At 55.5% G+C, this 14,587-nt stretch overlaps 1 protein-coding gene across 2 annotated transcripts; it reads right to left on the bottom strand.

Moving 5' to 3' along the window:
• Positions 1–2,871: 2,871 nt before the first annotated feature.
• On the bottom strand, positions 2,872–12,750 carry NKX3-2 (NK3 homeobox 2). 2 transcript variants are annotated; one of them, XM_083456749.1, is made up of 3 exons: positions 8,818–11,563; positions 3,943–4,238; positions 2,872–3,469 (listed from the first exon to the last, which is right to left on the bottom strand). In XM_083456749.1, the coding sequence occupies exons 1-3, from the start codon at positions 9,341–9,343 to the stop codon at positions 3,377–3,379; spliced, it is 915 nt and encodes a 304-aa protein (XP_083312875.1). In that variant the 5' UTR covers positions 9,344–11,563; the 3' UTR covers positions 2,872–3,376. The 2 variants fall into 2 exon arrangements, with proteins under 2 accessions (XP_083312875.1, XP_083312874.1); XM_083456748.1 differs by lacking the exon at positions 2,872–3,469 and having other exon boundaries at positions 3,591–4,238; positions 8,818–12,750.
• Between the last annotated feature and the right edge of the window lie 1,837 nt (positions 12,751–14,587).

Raw genomic sequence — 14,587 nt, 5'->3', positions numbered from 1 at the left:
AGGAGGTCGGCGGCTCCCAGCAGTCCGTAGATAACAGATCTGGACTGGCGAGGCTTCCCCGGCCACCGCCCTGTCCAGCCCTGACCACCCGTGCTTACATGGAAGAAAGTTCCCCTTGGCTGAATGATCTTGAGCGGTTATCAGGATCACTGCCTTAACAGGGGCCGAAAGCGTAACAGGACTTAATTGCGCCGATTTCACGACTCTTAAAGATTTATTTGCATCTCAAGAACGCTGCTTGGAGCCTTTCGAGCTTCCTCAACGCCACTGTAGAGAGAGCGCAGATAAAGATGGAGAGCGGAACATTGTTTTCTCTTTTTAGTGCAAAAGGCCGTTGGCCTCACAGGCGGATTTAGACTGCCGCCTTCTCACGGTTTTACCGTTCCCCTCTGTGGCCAACACAAGGCGGATCTTGCCAGATGTTTTTTCTGGAACCTCTGCGCGGTGTATTCTGATAAGAACACAGCAGGCTGCCTGATAAAATGGTCCCGGTCCTGAGTGCGGTTCTCCGCAGACAGACACGCGTCCCGGCCGCAGCAGATCAAAGTGAAAGTATGGATAGCAGCTCTTTGACAAGGCAATGCATTCCAGAGCCTATCGCATCGTGTTTAGTCCCCTGCCCTTTCACTGATTAATATGGTAGTTATCTTACCAAAAGCTCAAAGTAGAGGAATTGCAAGATAACTGAGGATATTATCAACAAAGTTGCCTCTAACTGGTTAAAATATTATTTGCTTTCCCCGTCCCATTTCTTATAAGTCACCAGTACTTTGCGAGAAAAATAGCTTGAAAACCCAACATTCCTTCCCTTAACTCGCAGCAGTACGGATGGAAATTCCCTTCTGCGATTAAACCCATCTCTCCTCGATAAATCAGATACAGCTTTCTGGCCTAATCCCTCGTGTATGTTCGGCTAAGTAATCCACACCGAGATCAGGGGGATTTATCCGCATTCAGTGTGCGCAGGAATTAGGATCGGAACCGTAAGCTCAATAGGACTTTCTTCCGAGGAAACACGCATAGGATTGCGCAGCTAGCTGGTTATTTTCCCAACTAAAGGATGCAGCCCTAAGGATTTTGAACCAGGAGGTAAGGGGTGAAGTTCGCTCTTGCGGAGATCTGGTGGATCTGGGATAAATGGCAGTGGGAATCCGTACTCTCCGAAGTCCAGCTCCCGTCTCTGACGCCCTGGCGACGGAGAGAGACATCCAGGGCTCTGTCATGGGCGCCTTCGCGCGCAACGAAACCGTCCAATCACCGGCTCGGCTGCGGGCACAACAATCCCTCTCCGCAAGCTGGCCGCGCTCCCCCCCCCCCCCAATGCATTCCCCTGGTGCTTAATTTTGGAGGAGAGAAGCTCAGCATTGACGGGGCCGTGGCAGGAACTTTGAGGGAGACTCGTTCAAAAGCTGGAAGCTTCCCACCAAGTGACTCTTCAAGGGGGGTTGGGTGTGTGTACACACACACGGGGGGGGGGATGGCACACCTACGCCCACACGCACCCACAGAGGATGGCACTTATTAATACATCCCCTTGTGCTAAGAGAAGCAGCATTCAATCAAGGCGCTCGCTTGGATGCTTGTCAAAGGGCTTCCACCACCGAGAAAGAAAGAAACCCGGTACAATTGCCTCACTGTTTAAATGGCCACGAATTCTTCACCAAGCCCCCCTAGGTTAGCCCCTGTTGGGCCAAGGTGTGGGACACGTCGGCGCTTCCCCGAAGCTAATAGGCAAAACCCAAATAGCTGCCCTTTGGCCTCAGTTGCTCAGTTGATCTCAAGCCCAAGTTCTCTCAGGTGTCCATACGACACGTTTCCTCCACGCAGCAATTTGTGTAGACGTGCGTTGCGTCCTCGGTCGGAGTCTGCCCATTTTCTCGCGACTCCTTTAGCTATTGTGAGCCGAGATGCGAAAAGAAACCTTTCACAGCTAGTTAACCTCGGGAGAAACGCAACCCACTCGTGTGTGTGTGTGTGTGTGTGTGTGTGCAGTGGGAGGAAGAGGAAGCAGCTTAGGAATCTAAAGCTATGCTGTATATAAAATCTCGCTATCTCTACATGCAAGGAACCTTGAGGGTGGCACCTGGTTTCAAAAGCAAGGATGCACAGAAGCTTGGGCAGCCCATCCTCTTTTCATAAGTGCTCTTACCCAAAGGTTTGCAGGGAATGGATTAAGATTATTATTAAATTTTTTGCCCGCCCTTCACCGGCAGATGCCAGGGAGGGTTACAACGATTTAAACTTTAAAATTAAAAAAGCTGAGCACAGTTAAAACAGAACACACACACACACATCGTGCCGTCACAGAAGTACGGTGGGCCGTGAAAATACAGACCTCGTGTATAAAGAGATTGGCACTGCCGTTGACTTTGCTATGGAAAATGGAAATGGAGTCACAGCGGCGGGCGATGTGGAGCCATTCAGTTGAATGATCCACAACCCAGGAAAGACGAACTTCATTGTGGGGAAAGTCAGGTAGGATTCTACACCTAATGGACCCGAACCAAACTTCGTTGAGCACCTACAGATTAACTTTCAAGCAGATCCGGGCTAAAGGCCACATTGTCATGGGCCGAACTTCTTCTTAGCGATCCAAAATCAAACGCGTTTGCTTCCGAGACAAAGGAAAGTGAACCCGGAAACTATAATTTTTACTCGGAAACAGGTTCCACTATATTCATAGCAGGGCTAACCCCCCCCCCCCCATATAAAGTCAAGTTACTTTTCCTTTACAGGAATCACACCGAGCAGAATTCACCGAGGAAAGGGTCCTCTAACTAATTTTACTCGGTGGTAAGTCCGACTAAACTGGGCCTGAGAATCAAGGCCAGTCGTAGAAAAAGGAGACAATAGTCAGGAGTTAAACTGAACTTTATAAATTAAAAAAAGAATAGGTACAGGGGAACGGATTAACAAACAAATATTCACAAATATGCAGGCGTCCACCAGAGAGAATGACAGCGAGGTTTGCTGGGAAACTGAGACAGCGAAGAGACACGGAAAAGACACTGAATAGTACTGAAACTCCCTTTAGAGGGTTCCCACCCCACCCCCGCAGGCCCGACTAAAATATTCACATTGAATATAAAAATAATTATCATAATAACAACAATTTAATACAACCGCAAAGTGCTAAAATATCAACTCTCCCAAATCCTCTCCATCATCGCCTCGAAGAAACCGGGCGCGATCCAGCGGGAAGTTACCCAGCGCAAGGCCCATGGAAGTGAATGGGCAGCGGGGACTCACAAGCGGCGGCTCCTCCGTTGCCCAAGGGGGGCAGTTCGCGCCGGAGAACTTCCGGCGGGGTTGCGCCGAGGCATAAAATAGGTTTGGATTTATTTGCGCTGTTCTGGGGTGCGTGTTGGGCAAAACCTCACCCTTTTGCAGCCTCGAAGAAAGAGAAGCGTGGAGCGGAGGCTGCCTTACATTCATCCAGCCCCGTCGGGGAGGCTCCACTGGAGTTTCGCTGGAAGACCAAAAGACATGGGGGAGGGGCAGATGAAATAATGATGTTCCTTGGGGTTCGGAGACAGCGGGTCAGAGTGCAGTTCTCCTCTGCCCCTGCTCCGCGCCCCCCGCCTGCCCACCCGCCCTCCCGGTCTCGTCCATTTGCCTTAGTCCGAAGCCACGGCTCTTAATCCAGCCTGGATCGAGGGCAGGGAGTCCCCGTCACTGCGTGGGTCACTGCGTGGCCCCGGCGGCCGCGGCGCAGGCCGAGAGAGCCCAGCCCGGTAGGCAATAATAGGGGTAATAGTAGGATGGCTGGAGGGAGAGGAGGGGCGGCGGCCGGAGGACCTCGCCCGGGTGATACTGCCTCTGGTCATCACGGACTAGCACCTTGACAGCCACTTTCTTGGCGGCCGGCGCCGAGGACAGCAGATCCGCGGCCAGCTGGCGCCGCTTGGTCTTGTAGCGCCGGTTCTGGAACCAGATCTTCACCTGCGTCTCGGTGAGCTTGAGCGACGCGGCCAGGTCGGCGCGCTCCGGCCCGGACAGGTAGCGCTGGTGGTTGAAGCGTCGCTCCAGCTCGAAGACTTGCGCGTGGGAAAAGGCCGCCCGGGAGCGCTTCTTTCGCGGCTTCGGAGCTGCAGTCGAAGCGGCCATCGGGGCCGAGCCGGACCCAGCTGCTGCTGCTGCCGCCGCCGCCTCGTCTTCCTCCGACGGGGCCTTGGAGCTCTTACCGCCACCTCTGCTGTTGCTCTGCTCTTCCTCGAGCTCGTCAGGATGGCTGCGATCTGAGGGAAACAGGGTAGAGGCACAAACAATCCAGAATCAGAAGAGGCGGGGCGCTGGGGGACCCCCCCAAAATGCCCTCGCCACCCACACCCGACTCAAACCGGAGCGCACACGGCGGGGATCCCACTGTCGCCTTTTCAAAGGCTCGCACCCATTGGCAGCACCCCGCGCAGGGGCGACGTTTTGGAGATTTGGAGAGGCACAAAGGGGTGGGGTGTTTGTCAGAGAGAGGCAGAGAAAAGCAAGTTTCTCCTGTATGTGTGTCACGCAGAAACTCACACACACATTTTTAACTTGCACATCTCAACCCAGTCCTCTTCTTTGTGCCTTTGAATTGCCACGCAGTGACCCAGTCTCATTCGAGAGTAAATCACAATAGTAACGCGGGTTTGGAACCAGAGTTGGCCAGAAGTGTAGGATCTTCTGAGAAACACTCAGAAAGCATGGAGAGCCGAAGTCCGTTTGATTCGAAGTGAGCCTCCACTTCGCTAGCACCTCTGCTTAGGACGAGCGGCGGAGCCCGACGGAGCGACATCGCGCGCCTGGAATCCCCCACGCCCAGGACTGTGTTTTGTGGTTCGCCGCCACCCTGCCCGCCTCGGATCCCACATTACGCTTGACTCTGAAAGAAACACGATTCGGATCAAAGGCCGCCGGCCGTCGTAAACCACAGTCGGTTGTCAGCACCCCAGTGAATAGAGGGAGAAATGCCATTTCAAACAGCTTGCGTCCCTTGACCCCGAGAGACTGGCTTCGAAATAAGCCCGCCCGGACGCAAGGCTGTCGCAGGCGGGCGGCGGTCTCCGGACAGCGGCTCCCATTCCGCTTTCATTTGGGAAAAGAGCCTAAGGCGACCGCCCTATGCGAGACTCACTCGGCCTGGGATTAAACCCCGGGGCATTTCGACAGACCACCCAAGCCTATATAAGGATCCAAGCGGAGCACCGCCAGACCAGGCGCTTCGGGGGAAACCTGGAGGGACCCGCCTGGGGCTCTTCGCTTCCCACGGAGGGCCGCGGGAACGTGCCAGAGGAGATCGGCCTGCCGGTCCCGAGGCCCTCGGAAGAGTGGCTGGAGGAAGGCAGGAAGAGAGACGGGGCTCGAACAAGGACCTCGAAGGGGCACAAGACCTCGCAGAGGGGCTTTGGGAACCGGCTCTCGACACGCTATTTCGCCTCAGACACGCTTTCTGGCCGAGCGCATTATCGTCTATGCTGGGTTGCCTTTTTTCGCTGTTCGGACGGCATTTAAATTTGTTTCGCCACAAACTGGCAAGCCGCGTTTGCTTGGTCGTCAAAAAGCGGGATATAAATACTGACACGGAGTTGGGCCGGGTCCCTGGCTCATCCAGGAAGGAGGCGGACCTCGGAACCAGGCAGGGTAGGGACCCACGACGGCGTTTGAAGGGGCAGAACTGGCGGGCAGAGGCTATGCATCCCTGCCGCCTCCCCTACCCCCGAAAGAACTCGCCCCCCGCCCAATTGTCATTAATATGCAGTCTTGTCATTAATATGCAGTTATTTTTCTTTGAGATCCTAACATATGGGGTGCAACTTCACACCTAGACATATACTTTGTCCCTTCTGTGCCCTCCCCCCCCCCGCCGCGCCCATAGTTTTATCTGGTGCTGCCTCTGGAGTTAGGATGGAGGCTTATGCAGACCGACCGCGAGCCTGCAAAGCCAGGAGAGGGGAGGGGAGGAGGAAGGCCTCCTTCGGGAATCCTGGGGGGGGGGGCAAACAAAAATCGCCCATCTCTCCCAGGGGACACCTGATTCCAGTCTCAGTGAGATACCTGTCCTCCGCCCCTGCACTCAAAACGGGGCTGGGGTGGGTGGGCTCCACCTACAGCACAGCGCCAAATAGAGGTCACCCCCCCCCACCCATCGAGTTCAGCGCAGGACGGAGGAATACTTTCTCTTTCACTCACGCATGAAAGTCGGCAACTGGACTGTCGCGGAGTTAGGAGGGAAGCCCCAGTCCCGGTGATCCGGCAGGCGATCCCAGTTGGCAAACCCGGCAGGGAAAGGCTTCGGAGAGCCGAGCCCACTCAAGGCCCCGCCACATCCGGCCACAGGCGTGAAAACCCAAAACTAGAAGTATTTAGGAGGATCTGCGTCTGTGTTTTACACGGGAGCAAGGAGCACTCTTGGGCTCGTCCCCAGGACAGAGAGCAAAATACTGTAGCACAAGCGGTTTCAATGGATGCAGCTGAATTCTTGTTTTGTTTGCCCTTGCGAGTCTCAATACGGATTAACCGAAGTATTTTGAGCTCCGTTGATCTTAAAATCGTGCTCAATACTACGTAGGGCTTAATGAGGTTGTGGATCGGACCGGCCAAAGTATCCCTTACACGAAATTTAATCCGGCTCACGTGACTGGAAATCCTGGAACCGTGCAACTGAAAAGGGATTTTAGCCGCCTCCCGCAAATAAATATCACTCGCTTGCTCTCCCACTAATCTACGGCGGCGGGTGAGCTCCCCTTCTCCCCGTGGCCATGGATCCTCATTCAGAGGCACGATCCTGCCTTATGAAAGCTACACCTCAAAGCTTACATTAAAAAAAAAATATTCGGGACGCAAGGCGGAGAAGTTAAGCGCAGGAGTTCCACGCAAAAGTCTGAAGTATGCGCGCAACTCTGCTTAAGAACTGACTAGGCTCGAAAGCCCGCAGCTTGGGCTGGATCGCGGGGTTACTGCTCTTGTTTTTAGGGCTATTATTCCCGCCCTCGAGGCTGAAATAAACTTGCTTCTCCTCCGTTCCTGGACGTCCGTTCCCGCCAGTCCTTTTGCTCCCAGACCTCGCCCGGCCTGCCAGCCTTGGTTCTTCCGCAATGGCCACCAGGCGAACAAGCGCCCTTGAAGGCTGGGAAACTCCCTGGAGTAAAACAGCCCTCTGCATGGTTTCCGGAGTAGGCCGGAAGGAACAAACCGACTTCTTCTTTTTGGGGGGTGGGGTGCGGCTTTCGGTAATGGCTCTGCCCCGAAGATGCTGCTTTTCCCCGCAGGCAGGGCGCCCTATAGCACGGCCCCTCCCTGGCACACGGACGCGGAACCGGGTCGCCATGTAAGTGGGTACCAGGCAGTGGGACTCCCCGCCCCGGATTTTACCACCAAATTCGCATCCTTTGGATCGCATCCCGAAGTCTGCGTCCAGAGGAGCCGCCTTGGGGTTGAGGAAACGAGGAGAGTCGCCGTTTTCAAGCGAAAGCCTAAGAGGCTCTAGGCCAGTTGCTCTCTGGGACGGAGGGCCTGCAGCCTGCCTCCAGCTCCGGGGCCTACAGAATGGGGCGAGCGGGGACTGGGAGTAGCAGCGGGTGATGGACTCACTGTCTAGCCTAATGCTGCAGTCTTATCTGTACCCGCTTAACCCCATTGAACTGAACGGAAGCAATTTCTGTATAGGATTTCTGCCTAGGGTTGTGCTGTAGACGAATTAAGTGAAATACTATGGATTAAAAAGAAACAGATTTCTATATAATAAAGTTGGGAGTGGAGTTCGGGAAGATGGGATTATAAGGGTCGGCATCACCATAATTTTAGTGGAGATTACTCCGAGGCTGGTGTGTGCACGTGTGTTTGCAGGACTGCAAGAGACACGGGCAAAGCAAAAACGAAAATAAATAAGCTGCAACTTTATGCTCCAGTGTTTTAAAAGCAACTCGCTTTACATGGGCCCTAAGCTGTGAATAACCAAGGCGCTGAAAGGTTCCATTTAAAATGTAGCAAGGTGCGAGACCTGAAGATCATGATCCATTTAATTAATATTTTTAAAGAGTTCTTTCTCCTTTGGGCGGAGGGGGGTTGTGGCCTTGAACATCAATAGACTCTGCTTGTAACGTTGAGATGCGCTATTTAAACAAAGGCAATCGAAAAATACACTTAAGCCTTCGGGACGAGAGCTACAGTAAAAACGTCTGCTCGCCTATTGAGGACATGCACGGCGCTTTTTATGGAGAAAGCAGTAAAAAAACGTGACTCCCTGGGCCGCAAGCTGGAAGGGTCCAGAATTCTGTGGCCTCAGCCCGAGTTTTTCCACCATGAGCAGCAGGAGAGAGCGAGACGCAGTCAGCAGTGCTAAATTCTCCATCCCATCCGTCTCCATTCGGACTAACAGCGCACTCTTAAGCGCGTGTGTTCGGGACCAAGTCTAAGTGCACTGCAGTGGGCCTTAGATCTAGCTGTAAGTGTGCAAAGGACTGCAGCGTTAAAATAGTAGTTGGATCGTTCCCCCTACAGAATGTTCCCTAGGGCAGGGATCTTCTGAAAGGCCGCTCAAAGTGGAACTCTAAAGCGGCCCTAACAGGCTAACTGGCGTCTCCAGATCAGTGGGGCAGATTCGCTCCTTTGGCACACGGAGGGTGCGTGTTTCTCTGTGTTAACACGCGATGATTTAGGATGGGCATTCTCATCCCCCCCGCCCCTGCCCTGCAATTCCAATTCGTGCTTAATAGGTGCCGCGGAACTGGCATTTCCGGGAATCGGCTCCTGTGAGCAAAGCGCCAGGGGTTGGCCATTTTAATCCGGATTTCAAAAGCGCAAACTCCACCCTGGGACTCCCGCGTAATCTCTGCGTACCTGAGATTCGGGCTGAGAGCTCAATGTCGCTGAGACCCTCCGGGGACCCTTCCTGGAGCTCCTGTCCCTGCGGCTCCCTGCCCGAGCCCTCCGACAGCGATCGGGCGCCGGAACCGGAGGACTGCCCTTCTCGTGGCCTCCGGGAGGCCGCGGGCGATTTGCTGCCGTCCTCGTCGTCGTCCTCTTCGTCGTCGTCGTCCTCCTCCTTGTCGCCCTCTTGCTCCTCGCTCAGGACCGAGTCGGAGTCCCAGACGGCAGGTCCGGGAGCCCTGGAAGCCGCGGGGGCCAAGGCGGAGGCAGGCTGGTGCTGCTGCAGCGCTGCGGCCAGCGCCGCGGCTTCGTCGCCGAAGAGCCTCCAGCAGCAGGCGGGCGCCACGTCGGGGCTGGCGGAGGCGCCCCCTGCGGGCGGCGGCGGCTGCAGTCGGCCTTGCAGGAAGCCTCGCGCGCTCCGCTCTTCCTTTTTGTTGAGGATGGCCTGGATGGAGAAGGGCGTCGGGGCAGGGGTGCTGCTGCTGCGCACCGCCATCGGTCTCCGGCCCCCGCCCCTCGCCCGCTCCTAGGGCGCCTTCTCCAGCGGGAAGCCTCCCTTCAGCTCGCCCAGCGCATCGCCTCTCCTCGGGCTGCAGCAGCAGCAGCAGCAGCGGCGCCGTCGGGGCCCCGGGGCGTCCTGCGCAGTCTTCCCATAAAGAGCGCGGCAGGCGTCGGGTCTGCCTGGGGCGCTCGCGCCCGCTCGGCGCGGCTCCTCGCGCTCCGGTCCCCCCTCGGCAGGCCCTCCCCGTCGCTCCCCCTCCACCTCTGCTTCTTGCCTCTCCCCTCCTCGGCCTTTTTCAGGCGAGCCCAGCTGTCATTCCTCTCCCGTGAGTGACAGCTCCCGGGCCGGCCTTTCCCATTGGGCAGGGCTCTGCCCCGGGAGCCGCCTGATTGGCTCTCGCGGCAGCCCGAAGAAGTTGTTAATTTTTTCCAGGCAAAGCGATCTGAGCGCGAGTTGGGGGTCCCGGACCAGCGCTGCCCGTTAACCCTTTCCCAGCCGAGCCACCGCGCGCTGGCTTCGCTGCCTTTCGCTCCTCTTAACTGCAGCTCGCTGTGCTCACGATCCTGTACTCGCTGAACTTCAGTAAGACATACTTCAGAGTAAGCGGCGAAGGGACCCGGCTGTCAAACTCCGCCGAGGGAAGCGTCTTTTGCAAAACGAACCAATCGCGCGCGGGGGGCGGGTGGGGAGGGGGCGAGATCTGCCTCGAACATGGGGAAACGAATGGAAACCGTTTAATTTCCCCCTCCAGTCGAGTGCAACATTTTTTCTAGGTTGCAAACATTTTCTCTCCCTGTGTAGTTTTCAAACGGTCGATTTAATGTATTTCTGTATAATCCCACCTCGGATATGCAGTTAGGTGCTTCGATATTAAGATGATGGGCCTTCAAATGTTTTCCTGTTAGGCAATTTTATCAGATGAGGTCAGTTTTGTCGTGGCGATGATGTTATATCAAAGATGAATTATTTTTAACCAGTTTTGCGACAGCTATTTCCCCCATCATGGATAGATGCTAGATAGATCCTTCTAGCATGGTATTCATTTGTTGCATCAGAAGCCCTTGCTAGCACAGTGAAAGAAAAAAATTACTATAGAGATCATTAACTGGACGCATCATTAGTAATCAAAGAGAGTCTTTGATTATTGATAATTCATGGCAAGGCCAATAGAGAAGGAACACATCTCGCTCTTCCTTCTTCCTGGAAGCATGGAAAGCGTCTTCTGCAAGCCGATGAAAACTCCAGAGTCCTGCGGTACCTTAAAGGCCAACAAAGAGCGTGATCCGGATTCCAATGGGGGAAATTAAGAGCAACTTCTCACGCTGAAACCAACGGGACTCAACTTTGAGCTCGACTCTGGCAGCATTGTGCCCTAAAGTAGTCAGAACCTGAATTTTCGTAATAAGAGCTTGTATACCAATTAAAAAACAATAATTCTTAATGTAGCACGTATGGCGATGGCTTTCCTTCTTTACATTCCCTGGAGATGCAGCTCTTCTGTTTCCCATTCGCAACCCGGGGCAGCTTGACGACTCTCAGAGAACTTTCCAAGTATGTCGGGTACACGTTACGAGAAAGCCAGGCGTTGAAATAAAGTGATCTGGTCCCGGGGGAAATGCTGGTTTCGCTTGCTTCAGCTGCCCAACATTTCCCAAAATGTGCAACCATTCTCCGGCGCTTGTTGCATGCAAACGGATCTGCAAAGGAAAATCATTTTTGCGAGGTCTCTGCGCGTACGTGCAGGAAACAGACTCGAGGTGGAAGAGGCCCTGGGGAAGAAGGCACAATCGATAAAAGCCTGCGGGGGGGGGGGGGTGGAGAATGCAAAAAGTAGGGGCGACAGGGATGGAGGATGCAACTTTTGTGGTGTTTCAAAATGCTGCACGCCTAAGGAAAGTCGGGGGTCGGCTTGACATTGGTGTGTGCGAGCAGCAGCAGCAAAAAAAAAATGCTATTGGGGGGCTCCATCGAAAGGAGGGCAGGGAGCAGGCGGTCATTATCCAACAGGGCGAGGGGTGCAAATACGCACAAACAGGAGCAACTCCAACCAGGGGCGGGTAAAAGCAAAGTGCTTCACCCGCCCCGCGTCCATCTTGGATCTTAGGCGATCCACTCCAGAGCCGTCCTTCGGGCCTCGTGGCCGATCCTGAGCCCTCGAAAGGCCTCCAAGAGGCCAAGCGCCTTTTCCTTCCCGCTCAAGAGGGAGCTGCAGGCGGGACCCCGGGCGAGGCCAGTGTCACGGGGAGCGAGGAGTCCGGCTCTTGTGAGCCCAGCCCCGAGGAAAGGGCAGGCGAGCGCCAGGCGGGCAGCGGAGCCCCAGGCCCAGCTTCACTCGCGCCCTTTCCCCGCAGAGCGAACTGTGGCTTGAAGGTCGGGCTGCCGGGAAAGGCGGGAGAGTCGCTGGAAGCCCCGGAGGCCGCGAGGAGAAGCCTGGCTGGCAGGCGGCGCGGTTCAGGGCTCAGGGAGGCCTCTCCTCGTCCTCTGCCCGCCGCCTCTCGGTGGGCCTCAACGGCTTGGGAACTCGCCCCAAGGCCCGGGCCGCGTTTGCGGAGGGCTCCCAGTCCTTCAGGGCGCTGGAACGACAACAGCGGCCAAGGCTTTTTACAGAAGAAGTGGGTGGGTGTTTCGCTCAGAGCTCCACAAGGTGGGGATGAGCATGAGGTTGGCCCCAAAAGCCCGACTGAAACCCGCGAGGATGAGACGGCCGAGCCATCCCGCCCTCCTCAGCCAGCCTTGACTTGACCAGGGAAGGGGTCTCTGAGGCGAGGAGGCGCAGGCCCCGAAAGAGACGGAGCCCGCACGCCTCAGGAAAGGGAACGGAAACGCCTCGGCCAAGAGGCCGCCTCAGGTCCCAGCGCGAGGCTGCGGCTCGCTCTCTCCTCTCTCGCCGGGAAGGGTCGCCTCAGAAAGGCGGGAGAGGGAAAGGCTCTTGCAGGGCAGGAAAAGGTTCCCAAGAGGGCAGCCCCAAAGACCGAGAGGCGCAGCCCTGACGGGAGAAGGCGGCGCGCTCGAGGCTTCTTTCGGTGTTTTGTTTGGTGGAAAAGGCGCGCGATGGAGGTGTACAGAGCGAGTGGATGAGCTTCCCGTCGCCGCCAGTGGATCCTCCTCGATCGCCCAGTGGAGCTGGATCATGCTGGGAGATTTAGGGCAGGAGAAGGGAAGCGCTCTCTCGGAACTCGGGCCCTCGTGGAAAGGGAAAGGGGCCGCCTTTGGGTCCCGAGGCCAGTCGCTGAGGGAAACCGCGCGAAGGGGCCGCGGGGCTCTCGGGTCCGGCAGGCGGGCTTCCCAGAGGCAGCTGGATCCTGGCCAGCTGCGGGAAGCAGGCCGCCTCCCAACAGGTCATGTTCTTTTATGACCAGCCCCGTCGCCCATCTCCGCCATTCCCTGCCAGCAGCCTAAGAACGAGGGTGAAGAGTGTGGGGCATCGGGGCAGAGGAAGCTGGCCTCGCCCCAAGCTTCGTGGCCCTGGGCGCGCGGGGACTTGCTCCCGAGAAAAATGTGCCTCGGATCGGGTCACATTGGTTGGCCAAGTCGGGAGGGGGAAGGAAGATCAAGGCCCACCCCAAGGTCGCACCCACGACAGTCCAGAATTTAGGCAACCGGAATCGGCTAAAAAGACACGCGAGCCAAACACGTTTGGATCCCCATTGATTTCAATGGGGGAAGACGCTCATCTGCACTCGAAAGAAAGCCATATAAGAAATGCAACAGGATGGATTTCCTTCGTTTTTGTAAACCGCTTTAAGAGGTTCTTTTTTTTAAAAGCAATCAAGCGGGGTATATATATATAAACAATTTTCTAGCCCGCCCTTCCTCACACACGTGATCCCAGGGCTGGGTTCATCAAATATAACATCTAGAACGGGCACCCCCAAACTCGGCCCTCCAGATGCTTTGAGACTACAACTCCCATCATCCCTAGCTAACAGGACCAGTGGTCAGGGATGATGGGAATTGTAGTCTCAAAACATCTGGAGGGCCGAGTTTGGGGGATGCCTGATCTAGAACAAATAGAACAAGGGCTACTCCTGATTCCCAATGTTTGGTGACCCAGAATCATCCTCCTTAGCAAGCGTTCATCGTTGCAACCTTAAACGCCTACTCAGCTCTATCCTTGCAACCAAACAATCCGCAAAGCTTTAGTTTTGGCGTGTCCAAAATTTTGATGTCAAAATCACACTCGCTTAATGCAAGGAGAAATCACTTCCCGGGAACAGGAGCAGGCGGTTCCAGCGATGCCTTTCTTCCACAGCTCAGCGATAGAGCAGGTCCCGCCAAATCCAGACTCCTCTGGAGCCCCAAAGAGCCGCTGCTAGGTCGTGGAGACTTGTGCGGGGAACCTTTGGCCGGTCATCTGTTGCCGGACTCCAACTCCCATCAGCCTCAGCAAGCCTGGCCAATGGTCACAGGTGATAGGAGTTGTAGTCCAGCAACGTCAGGCGGCCCAAAGGGTTCCCCACACCTGGTTTGTGTAGACAATACTGAACTAAATGGACCAGTGGTCTGACTTCCCGTGAGACGCACAGAGGTGTATCCGTTTTTGACCTTGCGGATTTGGCTGCTCCAGCATGACTTCGGACTGGGCTCTTATCAGGATGCTAATCCATAGCTAGAGGACGGAAGAGGAAGCTAGATCCGACCTGGGTGTCCGCCTCCAACCTCTTTCTTTGAGCCAGGGATGCTCACCTGGCAAGGGAGAAGGAGAAACATGTAGCCGTGAGCATTTAAGGCTGCACTCTACTCGCGTTTTTTTCATTGGAGACTCCCATAGACTTCAGAGAGATTTACTCCCGCGTAAAAGTGCATAGGAAGGATCCAGCTGCACAAGGTAGACTTGAAGGGAGAGGGGAAATCTCCCATCAGATTTCCCCCTCTCCTTTTTTGTGAAGATCTAAAGCGGGAGGGTTCTTCTGGCACAGTAACCTGGTGGTTTAGATACGGTGCCGGCATGGATGAGGGCCCGGCTGTAAGGGATGAGACCGTGGGTTAAAAATAGTCCTTGCCATCTGAGTCGGCAGGTAGCTCTGTCTCCCCACCTCCCGCTCACTGGTCGCTAACTGCAGGGCTGGCCGGCGGAAGGCGCTGGAGTGCCTGGGCGCAGCTAAGGGGAGGCAGGGAGGGGTCGCTGCAAACCCCCCGTCAATAAAAAACACATAGCTATCTGAAGTTCTGCCCACCCCCAACAAATTTCTGGCTATGCTCATGCTGAGGTGGGATGTGAAGCGCATGAATTGCTTC

Source organism: Podarcis tiliguerta (assembly GCF_965153285.1).
Source record: "Podarcis tiliguerta genome assembly, chromosome: 9".
NCBI classification, from domain to species: Eukaryota; Metazoa; Chordata; class Lepidosauria; order Squamata; family Lacertidae; genus Podarcis; species Podarcis tiliguerta.
Note: the sequence above shows the minus strand (reverse complement) of the source record. Positions and strands in the feature narration are given on the sequence as shown.